We start from the raw sequence: 17,274 nt of genomic DNA, 5'->3' as shown, positions 1-17,274 counted from the left end.
GAAACTAAAGTCTGATTTATGTATTTAAAATATTTATTTACTTGATAATATAATTTAGATTTACTTTCAAGAGTTTCAATTAAATTATTTTGTCGGTTAAATATTTAAGATTTTTATAATTTTTAATTGAGTTTTTAATGTTTAATTTTTCTATTGACTAAAGATCTTGTTTGATAATTTTATTTATTTATATTCATATGAAAAAGTATAAATTTGTGTGATCAGTAATATTACACTAAAAAATAAACAACTTTTTTTATTTTTAAAACGTATTGTGAGAATAAAAAATTATTTATCATTTTATATTTTACATTGATAATACTATATTTTTTATATTATCAATAACATATCCTTCCATTCTTAATATATCAAAACAAATAAATAAAACAATAAAATAATTTAACATCACGTCATCAAACTAAAAAAATTAAGTTAAATGACAAATAATAAATTAAAAATTATAGAAAATCCATTGAAAAAATATTTAACAAAACTTAATTAAAAATACTTAATTTAAAAAGTAATTAGAAATTAATTAAACCAATAGTTTATGTATAATATTTGAATTTAAATTTTATATTTGTAGAGACTAAAAATACTTACTGAAATAACAAAATTTGCACTCTTTTTCTCTCCCAAAAACTCAAAAGTTTGGTCTGCAGCCTCGTAACTGAGCTAAACCCTGGTCTGTGCGGCGGTTCTGTGGAGAGTGCACCGCAATAAACCTACCGTTGTTAGGGTTTTCATTTTTTCCGCGAAAATGACTAAGTTCAGGAAGCTGGGTCGACCCACCGGTCACCGAATGTCCATGCTCAGGTTAATTAGTTTGTTAGTTAACACTTTCAATTCAGTTCATTCTTTGATTTATTGGTTTGCAAAGTTGATGAGTCCTGGCTGTCTTTCCATTTATATAGAACCATGGTTTCGCAGTTGGTGAAGCATGAGCGTATCGAAACTACTGTGGCCAAGGTACCATTTCAAGCGACCTCGTTTACCACTTTCTTCAATCTCACGTTTTATTTCATGTAATTTGTTTGCGTTCAGGCCAAAGAGATCAGACGACTCGCGGATAATATGGTTCAGCTTGGAAAGGAGGTATGTGTGCGATTCTTCATCGATTAATTCTGATTCATTTTGGGTTCGGTTAATTTGATTTGCGATGTAATTTTAACTGCTCGTGTAGCTTTTTATTGGTTTTGTTCGAACATGACTTTAAAAACGGGTATGAATCATATTAAGGGGTTGGTTGATGCGTGGAATTTGGAAATACGATTATCTTTTGATTGTTCAATTTGTACTTGGTGTTCTTACCTCCATATGCATTTTGAAATTTATTGGAGGTCTATATTTTCTAGTGGCAACTGTTGATATCCCACCGAGTGGCTTTTTATTTTTAGGCCAAGTTAGGTTGTCTCAGTTTTTCTTGTTTGCGCGTTTTCCACCTCAATCAGGGCGTAAGGCAAGCTGGGGTTTGGGGGAGGAATTTTGTATTGTGAACTGTGAAGTGAATTTGTCCCTATATAATGATACACGTAAGACATGATCATCTTCTCTCTTCTTTGTAAGAATTATGGGTCATTCTATGGTGGGGAATTTTTAACCTTCCCTACGTTGAGACTGTGACTTTCCAGGTTATTTGAGGTTATATTTAGTTACTGAAATTCATATTTTCACCCCAGAAAATTGATCATTGCAGACCAAAATACCTGAAGCTCCCGTTTCTCGAGTTACATATCCATCAGATTTACTAATGGTTGTGAATATCGTTAATAAACAATGAATGAAAAAACTGCTGCTCCTGTTCCATAATTTCTTCATGCCTTTGTAACTCTTTTGCTATCTTCGTCTTTGTTTCACTATTTCTCCATCCAGAAACAAATTCTTACCATTTCATGATTTCGCAGGTAGCAATAACATGCTTCAGTATCACTGGATCTTTTTAACACTGTTTGAAAGCACTCCATACTTTTTTGTGGGAAGCGTTATTACTTTGATTTGCAATAGAATGATGCATTAGTAACCTCTATTTTTTTCATTTTACTTTCCTCTTTTTTCATTGCTCCACAAGACAATGATAAGTTTTAAATTAGTGGTCCAAGGACAACAAATAAATGTTAACTTGTGTTTATATCTTTGGAATTTTTATTTAAAATGATTACTAGCTTATTTCTACTTTTGAAACTTATCCTACTCAAATACTTTCAGCCCTCCTGTATCCAATTTTTATCCCAGTAAAAAATGTAAGTATAGTTTGATCCATAGAAGGAGAAATATAATTACTTGAAACTTGAAAAGAGTACGAAACAATGTATGGAATCTAATGATGGGCGGCAAATCTCCTGTCACAACTAACTCCTGTCCGAAATTTGTGAAGACTCTTTTACACTGCTTTTATGGGAATTAGATTATAATGGTTAAGAATTGGCAACTGTTTGTAACTGTGAATTAAGGTGAGGAATGACCATATAAATTAAGGTGAGGAATGACCATATAAATTAAGGTGAGGAATGACCATTCTGCATTTTCAAAACTACACGATATTGCATAGGATTGTTAGAAACTGTATACTTTACCAAAAACAGTTTTGAATTAGGATTAATAGAGAAGAGAAACTATTTGTGGTTATAAAATTTTCTACCTTTACTACAGTTTACTGATCATCATCCTGACAATCGAATGATATAATTAATGTATCTCTGGTCAACAAGTATTTTGCCCATCACTACTGGGTAACTATCCACTTTCCCATGTTTGATATTCATGTTCCCATGGACTATTGTGCCTTTTTATTTATACTTTGATATTCATGTTCCCATGGACTATTGTGCCTTTTTATTTATACATTTCCCTAGAAACAGATAAATGTTGTCAATTTTTTTCATATTGGCCTTGAGAATAAACTCTTTATCAGGGTAATCATTTGATTTTTCATTTAGCTTGATTGCTGGGTTTGGCCTATAGTTTATATTATAAATTGTTTTAGGGATCCCAATGTGCTGCAAGACGTGCTGCTAGTTTTGTGCGAGGAGACGATGTCCTTCACAAGCTGTTTACAGAACTGGCTTATCGGTACAAGTAAGGAATAAACCTGATATAGTTTCAGTTGTCATTTAAGGTAGATAGTTGTAACACTGACCAGATATTATGTTGCGCAGGGATAGAGCTGGAGGATACACCAGATTGCTTCGGACCCGAATTCGTGTGGGTGATGCTGCACCAATGGCCTATATTGAGTGAGTACATTTTGATATTCTAGTTTTACACTCATTTTAGGTTTATTTTGGTACCCCACTTAATTTCACCGAAGAAGTGTTTATTTGCTCATTGTTCTTGCCGTTGCCTGTCTGCCATACGGTGTTTTCATAGTTCAATCCTTTAAATCTTCCAAGTTGCTTAAGAATTAGGAGGTTGAGAATGAAACTTATATTCAAAACATTGTATGCTTTAAAACAGGTTTATTGACAGAGAAAATGAGCTTAGGCAGGCAAAGCCACCAACTCCTCAGCCGCCACAGAGAGCACCCCTAGACCCCTGGACACGTTCTCGTCTCAGCAGGCAATTTGCTCCTCCTAAAGAGGAGAAATCAGGATCTGATTTTTGATTCTATCGAAAGTAATGCGGATACTATGTTTTTCCGTTCATAGCATGGCATATCTGAATTTTGGTCTTGCTTATTTAATCTATCTTCAAATGGTTTCGAAAAAAAAAAAGTATTCTCTTGCTACTAGAGAAAATGTTCGTCGCTATGTAAAAATAATTCAACTGAATCTGTAATTGACAAAAGAAAAGGAAAATCTCAGAATACATTTATCTTCCGAAGTTTGATGCCTGAGTTTGATTATATTTTTAGTTGGAACTTGATAGCTTTATTGTAATCTTGGAAAGAATGAAATTTTATTTTGCCTTACAAGGAAAAAAAAGAAAAGGTTCAATGAATCGACTTGTCCTTGAAAACTCAAGAAAATTCTGATCCCCCTTCTCCTTTCGGTATCTTGAGCCTAAATCAATAACTTGTTACGCAACCTCGTGACCCCCTCTTCCCTTATTTTGCTAAAAGGATCATTGCAAGTGCATTCCAGTGTTGTACATCTGAATAATTGAATTGTTACGTTTGGCAGTTGAAAATCCTACAGCAGATGTGGTGCTCTGTTTGCTTATGGAGTTTCCATAAAATCCTAACTGCCCTGCATGGCGGCAATGTGTATCGCTTGTCAAATAGGAAAAGTGAAAGCTTGCATGCTCAGGAACACAAAGATACGCTGTTCAGATATCAATCGGAAGCCACTAATACCATGCTTTTCTAAGGGTTAAAAAAAAAACTCTAATAATAACCTTTGAACGATTGAGCCATATTATTGTGTTCAGGACACATCATATACCCGCATGTAAAATTAAAATCTGTAAGTTAAATAACCAGTCCTATCATTTCGTATATCTGTAAAGATAAGTCCCTATAATACTGTAACGAGTTTGATGTTACAACTCTAAAAGCTAAGCTTTGAAAGAGCACATGATATTTTAAGTTCAGAGGGAAGGGACAACCCTGTCATTCTCGTGCACCACGCATAATTATGGGATAAAACGTAGCTTCTTCCTGTCTTTCCTCTCTTTTGTCGATACAAACTTCCAATTATATCTAATCTGCAGGTAGTGAGCAGGACAACGTTTTCAAAGTGGTCCCTTCTGAAGATGTCAACACTCAACAATTCCGAACAGAGTAAAGCAAATGGATAGAACTAGGATGCACAAAATGTGCTTGGTCTTGTCATGATCCACAAGCGTGCAAGAATATAAGCTATACCATTGAGTTCTTTATTGCTTTGCTTGCAATACAGTACACATACTGCCTCACGTCTCCATTTTCCTTATCCCATACAGTCTCAGTGCCAATGGCTTTATACATTTATATTATTTATCGTAACTGTAATGCATGGACGGGAATAACAGGCATACGTAGCGATGGGTGCAAGGCTTCCTTCTTACTGTAGCAAGTCTTCTCCAAACATTAAGATACAAGTCTCTTCTGTTATAACTCTGCCACCTGTTTACTTTCAACTGTTTCCCCATTTTTGCTAAAGCAAGGATGGTTCTATAAAAATTATTCAAAATATTGAATCTGCTACTAACCCCTTTCGAATGAAAGTCTTCACAATACTGTTTACCCATAAAAAATATATTCTTTTTCCCGACTCTTGAAAAGGGTGTGAAATTGGAGTGGAGAAGAAAAAATAAGAAATGCTATGAGTGACGTTAATAAAAAAGAAATGTTCTTGTAAATTATCACTATTGTTCTCTTTCGTCTTTTCTTCTATAAGAAACAAGTTATATATAATAATATATAGCAATAGTAGTTTCAAATTTGGAGATTAAGCAAACTCTGACAATCATTTGTAAGTTAAAGCATAGCTTTTTGTTGTTTTAATAATTAAAAAGTGGACAGATAAGTCACATTTACTGTCACTATACAAACAAAGAAAAGGGTGAAAGAAGATAAAAATTGTTTACATAAAGTGTTTGTGTTAAGTGCAAAGACTAAGAACCATACATGTAAAACAAATCCTTTGGGGGCAAGAAGGAACAGGGGAGGTCAACTGGTGCAATGTTCCTTTTCTTATCAATGAGAAGTCTTTTCAGTTAATTAACCTTTTCATTGCCGTTTTGACGAATTTTTGCTGTGGGTGAAATAGTCTATGAAAGGACACCTAAACGAATGTCAACAATATGAAGGATTATTTAATTATAATTGCGTTATAAGAATGAAAAAAAAAAAGAAAATAATAATAATGATGATGATAATAATAATAATAAACTCGTGTTATGTGTTGTTGTCGTGGCAGCTGATTAGGTGTTTGATGTTGCCACCCCATTTCTTCAAATGCAGATGAACTTCATTAGTATGAAACATTAAGAGAAAATTTAATGACGATAAGAGGGTTTACCTACTATGGATATGATTAACTACGAACAAAAAATTAGGGAGGGAATGCAAACCCTAACCATGTAGAAGGAAGGACATAAAAGTAAAAGTGTTAACACTCTTCCTAGGGTAAAGACATTTACCAATATTGGTAGAAAGTAAGAAAATTAGGTTTTCCTATTTGACATGGGATTGGGACATGTGGTCACCTTTACTCTAAATCCAATGAACAATTGTTTTCATTAACCTAATCATCCCTATCAATCAAGTATCAACAACTCTCACTAAAACGACAATTTTTGTTTCTAGGTTTTTATTATCTTCCTCTTCCTTTTTAATAAATGCATTTAATAACACAATTCCAACTTAACCATGAACCAATTAATTGAAGCTTTGATAATTCAAAAGACTAATGCAATAATACTCTCTCTTTTCATATGGAAATAGCAAAATACTTTTGTATTAGGCATATATCTTAATTATTAAACAAATATTAATTAGTGAGAAAAATTTAATTGCCTTTTATACTTGAAAGGAGTTAAAACTTTAATGATCTTAGAAGCCATTTCAATTGAGGTCATGCATTCTTTTCTAACTATTTACTTCCATTGTCAATCAAGTGCTACAATTGCATGTCTGATGTCTCCTTTGTATTATAGTGGCTCGTCAACTAGAAATTCATAGTTTTTTTTTTTATATTACTAGAAATTAATCAATAGTAGATAGCTTATTGAAAAAATGGTTGATATTACGTCACCAGTCGTGTAAAATAAACATTTGCTTAAATTAAAAAAAATCCCATCTCTTGATATTACTTTTTACGTTAAATTTTATACAAATTGATCTAAATTATTAGATTATAAGAAAAAAATATTTTTCTTCTCCTATAAATATTAACAAGAGAAAAAAATTATGATAAAACATACATGGAAAAAAAAAAAAGATACTCTTATTGTAATTTCAGCAAACGTATTTTTGTACTGTGACACTAGCTAGGGTTTCTATATCAGAACTAAAGTAAAAGGAAGTGTTAAGTATAAGTGTAAATTATTTATGAAATTTATAAGGTAGGAGCATTTTGTCCTCCAATGAAACTGGAGAATAGAAAAAAAAAGGTGATAAATGAGGAGTAATGATAAAAGAAAAGAAGTAGATAGATGCAAGAGTTGGTGAGTAGCAGTTTGTGAATGAAACTGAAAGATGAAGGAAAAATTCTGAAGGACGTTACTGCCTCACTCCTTCTATATTGACTCAACCCTTCAACAATGCCATCTATCAATGCTTCTTCCATTTTCCTTCTCTCTCTCTTCTTCACACCTCTCTTCTCTCTCTCTTTCTCTTTCTGCTTCACAACAACAACAACAACAACAACAACAACAACAACAACAACAACAACAACAACAACAACAACAACAACAACAACAACAACATTATTGTTTGTCTTCTTAGTTCCTCTACGTTAAATTTGGTAAATGACTCTGATTGTCGTGTTTTTTTCTTTTCCATGTACAATGTAGTCCTTGTCTTTTTCCTTCCATGATTCTTTTCTGTACTTCTTTCATCTATGTTCACTCAAATTTGATGCAGTTTATTAGTTTGTGCAGGTGAGAATAATCAGATGGTTGCATGCCCCTGTAGGTGAATAGTTTATATGAGAGGAACAATGGGTGCTTCTCCTCATTCTGTTGAAGCTAGACACCGTTTACCAGCATCCATGTGAGTTACTGTCTCTTCTTACCCTTTTTCTTCTCTGGATCAAAAGTGCTTTTTTTAACATAAAAGATTCTCCAATAGCTTCAACACTCACTCCAAATAATCATGTTTTTTTGCTTGGGACCGATCATCATCATCATCATCATCATAATATTCACCATCTTTTCAAAATTTATTGTTTTTCTAGGACAGGTATTTTTCAACTAAAGACTTATCTCCTTTAGTATAAGTCTGTTATTTGGGTTATGAATATTAGTCGAATTTTTTTCATATATGACCAAAATATAAGATAATAAGACTCTTGGCTAAATAGATATACGAGTAACATATAAGAGTAAGATATTAATAATCACAAATTTCATATAATTGATAAAATTATTGAATTTTATAATGTTTTTTTTATATTAACTATAGCATTGATTCTTTTGAAATTATACATTCTCAAATTTTTATCTATTTTTTTTTCCTGTTATATCAATATATTGTACTTATCGTTATCAGGCATCAAGGTTACATTTCATGTCATAACTAGGACCCATCTCTTTTTGTATTGTATGAAGTTCTTTTTGAGGTTAAAAAGCCAACTCTTTTGTCTTCCTTTCTCGTGAGATTTGATTTTGCTGTTTTAATTTGTTTTTGCCAAGGTTAGGAATCCTAAAACTACATTAGCGCTTTTAGATAAACTTAATCTGTGTTAATTTTATAGTGATATTGTGTTATATTTTCTAAAACCAGCAGTGTCTATTTTTGTGTCATGTTCATATATTCATATATTCATGATGTCAAAGTATTTGTTGTTACCTAGTTACGAATTAAGGTAAAATGGTACACAATTCATGATTGAAATAACTGCGTGTATAAGCTGAATTGCATGCATGCACCTTGTTCAAGTATTTTGTAATGTTGTCAAATCCTTTTCAAAGAAGTGGAAGAACCTGCGTGTACTTAACATTTTCATATCTTCTGGAAATGATGACAATGATATTTGATCTCAAAATATTTCTTATTTACTGTCGAAGGAACCTGACCAAGCAACAACCACTTCCATTATTTCATGTTTTCGTGCAAAATGTATATAGCCAAAGAAACAGTGAGTCCCTTAGGAAGCACTATTCCCAAGATTCACCAACTACATATATATAACAGTATAAACAACTGGCTTGATTAACACCGTTCAGTGGTTGTTACAATTTATAGAAATATTTTAGGTTTATTGGTGTTTATGAAACAAAGGAAAGAATTTTATTTACATCCTTGTTGGACACTTTGCAATTTCATTTTGGTTAGTTAAACTCTCTTGCACATGAATCAAATCAAATTCTATATAAAGTGGAACAATTAATCAGTTTTATACACTCTAAACTTGGAGGGTTTGCATATTTCATAAGAATAATGTTTCCTGAAGTTTAGTATACACAAAAATAACTAATTTTATGTAATTAAAAAGGTCAATAACATTATTTAATTTCATTAAATAATTTCTTTTTTAAATATTTATCATTAAACCTTGTTATTATGAATAAACAGGTGTCATTAAAAATAGAATCACATAAAGGGTGTTTTAGAAATAATTTTATTAAATAAAATAAAACTAGTTATATTTGTTTATATTTAAATTCATCCTAAATGGTAATTTTCTTTTATTAATAATTGTTTATTATATGCTCAATATGGGAGAGGTCCACAAAGCTTAACTTTTTATATATGTTTTCTGCATTTTCCAGTGAGAAAATAAATCAGAAGGTATATATGAGCTGTTTCAATCTGACAATGCCTTTTTGAGTTCTTTAATAGATCATATCTGTAGTAGGCCCGAAAATGAACCAGTCATGCTTGCGTAGAGCTTAAGAATGATGAATGATGATGATAAACTTATATGAAATTTGGAACAGAATGATTACTGTATGAGACTCATCAATTCTCGTATGTTAGATTTCACTTCATCTTATTCCTTTATTTAATCACAAGCATGAAATAAGTGATTAAATTAATTGTGGTGATTCTTGGATGTCTCTTTTTCACTTAGCCAAAGAAACTATATCCATTGTGCTTTGTTACCTCATCAGATGCAACCTATTAAATGGTTTTAATGTTGTTATTCTTCATGCAAAAACCAAATCAAACAATTTTCATGGAGAAGGATAACACAAAAAACATTTCATCAGAAAGCTGTCATGAAAAATCTAAGATTAGAGTTGAGGCTGAGACTGAGCTGCAATTTTGATTTTTGTTATATCTAATGAAGTTGTGGTGAATGATGAGTTGGTGCAGTGAAGATTTATACAAACGAAGATTGCCAAGAAGCAAAGCAAAAGATGCAGACAAGCCTTTCCATTTATCAGTCCAAGATAGAAGTTCAAGATGCAAGTTGTCTTTCTTAAAACTCATACTATTGATAACCATAAGTGGCACTTTTGTAACACTTCTCTATTCTCCAGAGGTTTACAATACCAACCATTTATCAACCTCAGGCTCTCGGTAAGTAAATGTAATAAACTCCTACCAACCTGATCTTTGAAAATGTGAAGAAAAGAACCAAATCTTCATCATTAGAAGAAGTAAAAAATTGAAGTGTTGATTTCATACCCTTTAATGGAAGTGGTGTAATGTGAACAGGTGGATATGGGGTGGCTCAGATCCTCGTTACATATCCAATGTAGACACTGACTGGGATGACATACTGAAAATTACTGATAAGTTGACAGCGCAAGACGAACTTCAAGGAATTGGGCTTGTAAATTTCAACAAGACAGAACAAGTCCATTGGGAACATCATATTCCTGATGCAACACATGTTGTTCTGCCTCTGGAGTATGCAGCAAGAAATGTGACATGGGAATCCTTGTACCCAGAATGGATTGACGAGGAAGAAGAAACTGAAGTTCCTGTGTGTCCTTCTCTGCCTAGTATTAGACCCCCAGGCATAAGACTCAACCTCATCGCCGTGAAGCTTCCTTGCAGGAATGGAGGGAACTGGTCCAGAGACGTTGCTCGTCTGCATCTTCAGCTTGCAGCTGCTGGCCTTGCAACCTCTTTCAAAGGAAACTACCCCGTTTATGTGCTCTTCATCACCAACTGTTTTCCAATTCCAAATCTTTTTTCATGTAAAGAACTGGTTGGACGCGAAGGGAATGTGTGGTTATACAAACCAAACTTGAGTGTGTTGAGAGAAAAAGTTCAGCTTCCAGTAGGGTCTTGTGAACTTGCACTTCCAATGAGAGGCAAAGGTGAGTTATATCATGTTTTTGTCATTATATTTTGTTATCACGAAGATTGAACTGAAGGAATTGTATTTTAATTGGTAACAGAGTTGGCTTACAATGGGAATGCTCCTAGAGAAGCATATGCAACAATTCTGCACTCAGCTCATGTTTACGTTTGTGGGGCCATAGCTGCTGCACAAAGCATCCGCATGTCTGGATCAACTCGAGATTTTGTGATACTTGTTGATGAGACGATCAGTGGGTATCACAGAAGTGGTTTGGAAGCAGCAGGGTGGAAAGTTAGAACAATACAAAGAATCAGAAACCCCAAAGCTGAAAAAGATGCTTACAACGAGTGGAACTACAGCAAGTTCAGGCTGTGGCAGTTGACAGATTATGACAAGATAATATTCATTGATGCAGATTTGCTGATACTGAGAAACATAGATTTCCTATTTGGAATGCCAGAAATCACCGCCACTGGAAACAATGCCACGCTCTTCAACTCCGGTGTCATGGTGGTTGAGCCATCAAACTGCACGTTCCAGCTCCTGATGGATCACATAAACGAGATTGAGTCCTACAACGGAGGGGACCAAGGATATTTGAATGAAATATTCACGTGGTGGCACAGGATACCAAGACACATGAACTTCTTGAAGCATTTTTGGATTGGTGATGAGGAAGAGAAGAAACAGATGAAGACTTTGTTGTTTGGCGCTGAGCCTCCAATTTTGTATGTGCTGCATTATCTAGGTGTGAAGCCATGGTTATGCTTCCGGGACTATGATTGCAACTGGAATGCTGATATCTTTCATGAGTTTGCAAGTGATGTTGCGCATGCAAAGTGGTGGAAGGTGCATGATGCAATGCCTGAGCTTTTGCAGCAGTTTTGTCTGCTGAAATCGAAGCAGAAGGCACAGTTGGAGTGGGATCGTAGGCAGGCTGAAATTGCAAACTACACGGACGGCCATTGGCGAAGAAAAGTTAAAGATAGACGCTTGAAGAAATGTATAGATAATTTGTGCAACTGGAAAAGCATGTTGCGGCACTGGGGAGAGACAAATTGGACAGATGATGAGTTTTATACTCCAACACCACCTACCATTACCACAGCATCTCTTTCGGCTTTATGAGTTATCACTTCCCCTTTATAATTTCCTCGCATGTGTTCAAATTTCCTAGTGTTAGCAACAAGGGATGGCGGAAACATTTTTTTCCTCATACATATTTTTTCATGCATAAAAATGGTGTATTCCATGATCTTTAGTAACAGATTTCACCACAAACTAGTTTTACAGGAATTTACCCACATGGATCAATCAAGAATCTAGTAATATAGACAATAATCGTGAGATGTGCATGAGTAACTGACCGGTGCTTTCATGTTTGAAGAGTATGTTAGATTAATATAACCCAACCAAGGGGGATGAATTGGTTATTTAGATTTTTCACTGTTTTAAAAGGATTCTTGAATACTATCTTTAATTTTTATAACTCCAATAACCAGTTTTCTAATTATGTATTTAATGGAGTGATTCAATCAATTAGGAAAGGCATAAAAGATGAAAAAAATAAAAGAACACAACAATTTTTATACCGGTTCGATTCAATATGAACCTTCGTCCGGTCTTCTTTTAAGCAACCCGAGCTTAGGTCCACTAAATCAGTAGAGTTACAAGAATTATAAGAATATTTATATAATTCAAGACCCTAAAGACTAAGGAGCTTGATCAACAAATCAAGAACTCCCCCTAGATGCAATGCCTCCACACAATTGCACCTGGACCTTTACTCACACAATGAATCAACAATGAACAAAAATACAATTCAAAAGAAAAAACAAGGAACAAATACACTTATATGAATGTGTAGATGTGACATTCAATCCTAGTGTCAGGCTTAACCATCCAAGATTGAATCCATCATCAATCTTCTTGAATGTCCAATGGAATGATCTCCCAAGAATGCAAGAACTCTGCATTTCTCAATCTCTTAGAAAAAAAATCTCTTCTTAATTCAGTGATGTGTGATTTTCAAACTGATTTCAGATCTGTTTTTAAATCAGAGTTCTGCTGATGAGATTAGTGGATTAGAAAATTTACCTAATCGATCATCGTGGGTGAATTTTCACTACATCAGTGCAATGCCTTCTAATAATCCATTAGTTAAATATCTAATCCATTAACAAGTTCTGCATTTGACATATTCAAGAGTTTGACAGCTAATCTATACGATTCAAGCTTGGCTTACATGTAATCATAGATATATATCACCTATACAAATGATAAGTTCAGGACTAAGCGTAAAACAATGATACAAAGTGTTTATATGACTTTGGACATCATCAAAATAAACTTTGTTGGATTGAGCAGACTCCCTCTTTCTGCATAGTAAAAGTGCAAAATATCCAGGATAACTGTGCCAAAGCATGTGACAATTGAATCGTGCATAATAAGAAAAATATCACCCCGTGACATGAGGGCACGAGTGCTTGTTAGCTACAGTCTTTCAAGTGTAGAACATACTTTCTACTTAAAAGAACATTTTTTTGGCATGATATTACTCGCACAAACAGCTCAGATTGTTATAATTTATACTGTAGCTTCATTGAAATTTCTTCAGACTTGCATCCCAAATACAAGTCTTTCTAACTGTAAGAAGCATTATTCTTTGGTTTGAAGATGCATAGCGAGTCATTTCCTAATCACAAAGCAGATAAAAGAGCCTGTTGTTAATTCATGTTTTAGAGAACTATATAATAAGTAGGACGTGTTGGGGATTAGTGAATGCGGCTTCATTCTGAACGTAACAAGATTCATTCTCTCTATTCTTGGTTATTGATCTCATCATATGATTATTGATTTTTCAATTCAATGTTTTTAATCTTTAGCAGTTTTCATCTTGGTTCATTCTTCTCTAACCTACACAACTGACTACCAATTGCAGGATAATTTCAGGTTGGTAAATCATTGGTGTCTTCTCCTACTATCTTGTACACGTGGTTGATTTATTTATTTATTTATTTTTAACTAATCCTCAGTAAACCAAACAGGAAGACGCATTAGTTAGTTAATAGGGAGTAACAAAACCAATACTATTATTTGACTCATTCCATAGGCGTACAATGATATCCAAAATGTAATCTAATCATCGTACCAGTCAACGAAAGGAGGAGAAGTGAATTGCTTCCGGCAGAATGTGAGTGCCTGCTAGATTTGTTCAACTCCATTAAAAAGTACATCATGTCGGCAGGTAGATCTAACTATAACATTAAAAATATCATGATATGCAAGCAAAGTTGGTTCTTAGGGTACCAAGTGGTCTCTGGACACCGGTTAACAACATTTAAGTGCAAGCACTTAGACGTTAGTCCATGGCCTTAATGTGAATATTGGGACTGCATAAAATCGAATAAAATAATTAACTTCTTTTGATCATTGCCATTTTCTCATGCAGCTAATGTGCTGGAAAAGCTTTCAAGTCATGAGGTCTTGTCCTCCTAAAAGCTCTATAAACTGGTAAAGTTTAAAGATTATAATGGCCGTTAGCCTAGTTACACACAGAAGGGAACAAAAATTTCTTGAATGTACTAGTGGTTCTTCATCAATTCAAAATTTTATGACAACCACCAGGCAGAAAAAAATATAAATATATTCAATCCAGGGTCTACACAATATAATGAGTAGGATTAAGTATCAACCCTCAGTATCTGCTACCAAAACAACATGGCATTTGAATTCTTTGGCTGTTCCTAAGTGGATGAGAAAAAATTCCCCAGTTACTAAAATAGTACCTCCTCATATTCATTACTCAGTTATCCCTACTCTCATTCCTCATTCCCTCCTCATATTCACCACTCCGTGGTCACTCCTAGGACGACCTAATGACTGACGACAACATGATCCCAATCATTTCCTTGAATGAAACTCTGCACCGAATATGAGAACACGTGCTCCGATGGGATCTGGTTACTCCAGGGCACCCTCTGACTCAGATTAGAACCCGGTCCTGAGTTCTCAAATTCCCCATAATAAAGCGTATTCAAAGCAAAATCCCCGGTCCATGGCATCCATCCCTGTGGTGTGATAAGGGATTCCATGAATGTATGGATGAAAAGTGTTCTAGAATACTCCTTCCAAGGCCTCCCCAGATAGTTTATGTGAGTTGTAGGGCTGCTATAATACAATGCCATGTATTCTGCCGTACCATTAACCGTACAGTTCTGGAAAACAAATCCTGTTGACTGAGCAGGGTCTGTCCTACCTTGTGCAGTAACAGCATTGCTCTCACCCTTCTCTGGTCTGCCTTGGCGAGGCTGGACTAGGATTTCACAGTCTTGGAAGATTGATGCCGAGTTCCCAAAGATGAAGTCCACGTTGCCTTGTATGCGGCAAGATTTATAAAATTGGCGCAGGGAATGAGCATAGAGAGTGTCCTGGTTGCCTATGAATTCACAGTTCTCAATCACAGAAAGATCACTGTCTGATCTGAAGGCCACTGCTTGGTGAGCATCAGCACCAGCCGTGTTCTGAATTGTCAGATCCTTTGCCATAAATCCATCCCCAGCAACCCCTGCCATATTAAATAATTAACTCATTAACATAGGTATTAGTATACAGATTAGTAAGGAAAAAATCTAATTTATTGAAAAGCAATTCTAAAAGTACTTGACGAATTGCGTCTAAATTAAGTCCTGTACTCCTATCTCTAGATTAAGAGTAAAATTTCCTTATTCGCTTAAAAAGTTGTTTTTCTTGTTATTCCATAAACAAACCTCACCGCATCTCTAACAACATTGTTATAACAACCGAAAAATCGCTAAATTTTCATGCAATAGAATTTCTATTGATTACAAGTGTTATTACAGAACTTGGATATAAAACTTTTTAGTTCTGACTGAAAGTTGGCTTCAATGATTGATATCAATCAATCTATAAGGCGAGTTTTTATTAAGTAGACTAAAAAGTGAAATTGCAGTTAATATGAAAAACACGAAACTGAAATAAAGATTTGGTGAAAAAAGCATACATAAATAAAAGCAGGTAAACCTTAACGACAGAAAAGAAAGCAACTGACCGACGGTGGCAGAGTTGTAGGTGGTGATGCCGAGCTGGCCGACGTTAGCAGATCCCGTGATGACCGTCTTACCGATGCCATCCCCCAAGAACACCAAATTCCTCTTCTTCAACGGAACCCTCACCCTCTCCACATAAACCCCTTCCTTTATATATATCACAAATCTCTCTTCCGCACGATCCGGCGCAGCCCTAACCGCTGCCTGCACCGTCTGGTAACACCCCGCACTCTTACACACCACAGCGTTCGCCGTCGATTTCTCCAATTTCTCCGGTATCTTGGGTCCCGTCCCGAATCCCTGAGTCCCGGACGGTTCCCAGAAGCCGTCGCGCTCGGTGATCGGCGGCCTCCAGGATGCGGTGTCGTTTCCGAAGAGGTCGTAGGAGACCATCATGCTGAGAGCGTTGCTGGAAATGATGACGAGAGAGTCAAGGAACGTCATCGTTTGGGCGACGAGCGCCGTGTGGTTGATGTACTTGAGGCCGTTCCAGCAGCCGTACTGGTAGCCGAGGGAGGCGCTCATCCAGGCGCGCGCATCCTTGGTGGCGCCACGGCGGAGTGCGGCGAGGGAGAGGGTGTTGCGGTGGCGGGAGTAATGGAGGACCTGGAGACAGCTCTTTACATTGGTAGTGCGGGTGCGGTTGCTTCGGGAGGCGTCACGGACGGAGTGCAGCATGGATCGCGCGGTGACGAGATTGGAGGTGGAGGCTCTGATGGTGGATTGGATGATTTGGAGAGGGGTGGGGTTGGTTAGGAGTTTGGGGATGAGGAAGGTGTGGCATTGGAGTGGGTAGCGCGTTGCATTGCAGGCTCGGTTGATCTCCACGGCGGCGGAGGAGTGAGGTTGGAGGTTGAGGAAGAAGAAGAGGGAGAGGAAGAAGATGGACGCCATGGAGAGGAGGAGGAGGAGAAGGGTGGATCTGAGGATTGAGAATGGGTGGAAGGTGGGGGTGGGTTTAGTGGGTTTTCTCATGGTGGGTTGGGATAAATTTTAGGAGTCTGTAATAATTTGGAGGGTGTTTTTGTTTTGTTTTGAGTGATGGAGAGTAATTTTAGATTTGATGTGTGGAGAGGTAATTTTACTTACTCAGCTGTGGCCTTCTGTTGGGTGTGGAAACATGACGGTTCATTGAATGCGAGGATGACGTGAAGAAGGGGCTGCTGCTTCCACTGGAATGATGGCGACGATGGATGGCGGGAAAGGATACACGCCTATTTTTAAAGTTAATTTATACAGTCACACACATAACACTGTCGGTGGAGATAGCCACATGGCGAAACGGGACCCCTCCAAACACAGATTCACCGGACTCATGCCCGATCCAAAAAATAAACTTTCTTTATAAAAATAGATGGCTTTAG

The 17,274-nt window shown here is 35.8% G+C and overlaps 3 protein-coding genes across 5 annotated transcripts; 2 read left to right on the top strand and 1 right to left on the bottom strand.

The window, feature by feature from the left end:
• Positions 1-603: 603 nt before the first annotated feature.
• On the top strand, positions 604-3,819 carry LOC114196155 (uncharacterized). The gene is made up of 6 exons (XM_028086706.2): positions 604-816; positions 915-969; positions 1,045-1,095; positions 2,984-3,075; positions 3,156-3,233; positions 3,454-3,819. Exons 1-6 carry the CDS (start codon positions 761-763, stop codon positions 3,599-3,601), a joined length of 480 nt encoding a protein of 159 aa, XP_027942507.1. The 5' UTR covers positions 604-760; the 3' UTR covers positions 3,602-3,819.
• A 3,298-nt stretch (positions 3,820-7,117) lies between these two features.
• On the top strand, positions 7,118-12,106 carry LOC114196265 (UDP-glucuronate:xylan alpha-glucuronosyltransferase 1-like). 3 transcript variants are annotated; one of them, XM_028086853.2, is made up of 5 exons: positions 7,118-7,385; positions 7,522-7,633; positions 9,902-10,108; positions 10,247-10,857; positions 10,939-12,106. In XM_028086853.2, exons 2-5 carry the CDS (start codon positions 7,569-7,571, stop codon positions 11,967-11,969), a joined length of 1,914 nt encoding a protein of 637 aa, XP_027942654.1. In that variant the 5' UTR covers positions 7,118-7,385; positions 7,522-7,568; the 3' UTR covers positions 11,970-12,106. The 3 variants fall into 3 exon arrangements, with proteins under 3 accessions (XP_027942654.1, XP_027942655.1, XP_085522281.1); XM_028086854.2 differs by having other exon boundaries at positions 7,293-7,385; positions 7,513-7,633; XM_085666155.1 differs by lacking the exon at positions 7,118-7,385 and having other exon boundaries at positions 7,521-7,633; positions 9,876-10,108.
• Positions 12,107-14,467: 2,361 nt separating this feature from the next.
• On the bottom strand, positions 14,468-17,073 carry LOC114196200 (putative pectinesterase/pectinesterase inhibitor 51). Its single transcript, XM_028086765.2, has 2 exons — positions 15,913-17,073; positions 14,468-15,408 (listed from the first exon to the last, which is right to left on the bottom strand). The coding sequence occupies exons 1-2, from the start codon at positions 16,883-16,885 to the stop codon at positions 14,717-14,719; spliced, it is 1,665 nt and encodes a 554-aa protein (XP_027942566.2). The 5' UTR covers positions 16,886-17,073; the 3' UTR covers positions 14,468-14,716.
• Between the last annotated feature and the right edge of the window lie 201 nt (positions 17,074-17,274).

Source organism: Vigna unguiculata, chromosome 9 (assembly GCF_037176805.1).
Source record: "Vigna unguiculata cultivar grain cowpea cultivar isolate G323 ecotype 2 chromosome 9, ASM3717680v1, whole genome shotgun sequence".
Classification (NCBI taxonomy): Eukaryota; Viridiplantae; Streptophyta; class Magnoliopsida; order Fabales; family Fabaceae; genus Vigna; species Vigna unguiculata.
The sequence above is the reverse complement of the archived record's forward strand: the minus strand, read 5'-3'. Positions and strand labels throughout refer to the sequence as shown.

Bases quoted from the DNA above. Each gene is read 5' to 3' on its own strand.
- LOC114196155 (XM_028086706.2), top strand. From the start codon at position 761: ATGACTAAGTTCAGGAAGCTGGGTCGACCCACCGGTCACCGAATGTCC. The intron at 1,096-2,983 runs GTATGTGTGCGA...AAATTGTTTTAG, and splicing joins TGGTTCAGCTTGGAAAGGAG to GGATCCCAATGTGCTGCAAG. The intron at 3,076-3,155 runs GTAAGGAATAAA...TATGTTGCGCAG, and splicing joins GAACTGGCTTATCGGTACAA to GGATAGAGCTGGAGGATACA.
- LOC114196265 (XM_028086853.2), top strand. From the start codon at position 7,569: ATGAGAGGAACAATGGGTGCTTCTCCTCATTCTGTTGAAGCTAGACAC. The intron at 7,634-9,901 runs GTGAGTTACTGT...GAGTTGGTGCAG, and splicing joins CACCGTTTACCAGCATCCAT to TGAAGATTTATACAAACGAA. The intron at 10,109-10,246 runs GTAAGTAAATGT...TAATGTGAACAG, and splicing joins TTATCAACCTCAGGCTCTCG to GTGGATATGGGGTGGCTCAG.
- LOC114196200 (XM_028086765.2), bottom strand. From the start codon at position 16,885: ATGAGAAAACCCACTAAACCCACCCCCACCTTCCACCCATTCTCAATC. The intron at 15,409-15,912 runs GTCAGTTGCTTT...TTAATATGGCAG, and splicing joins CTACAACTCTGCCACCGTCG to GGGTTGCTGGGGATGGATTT.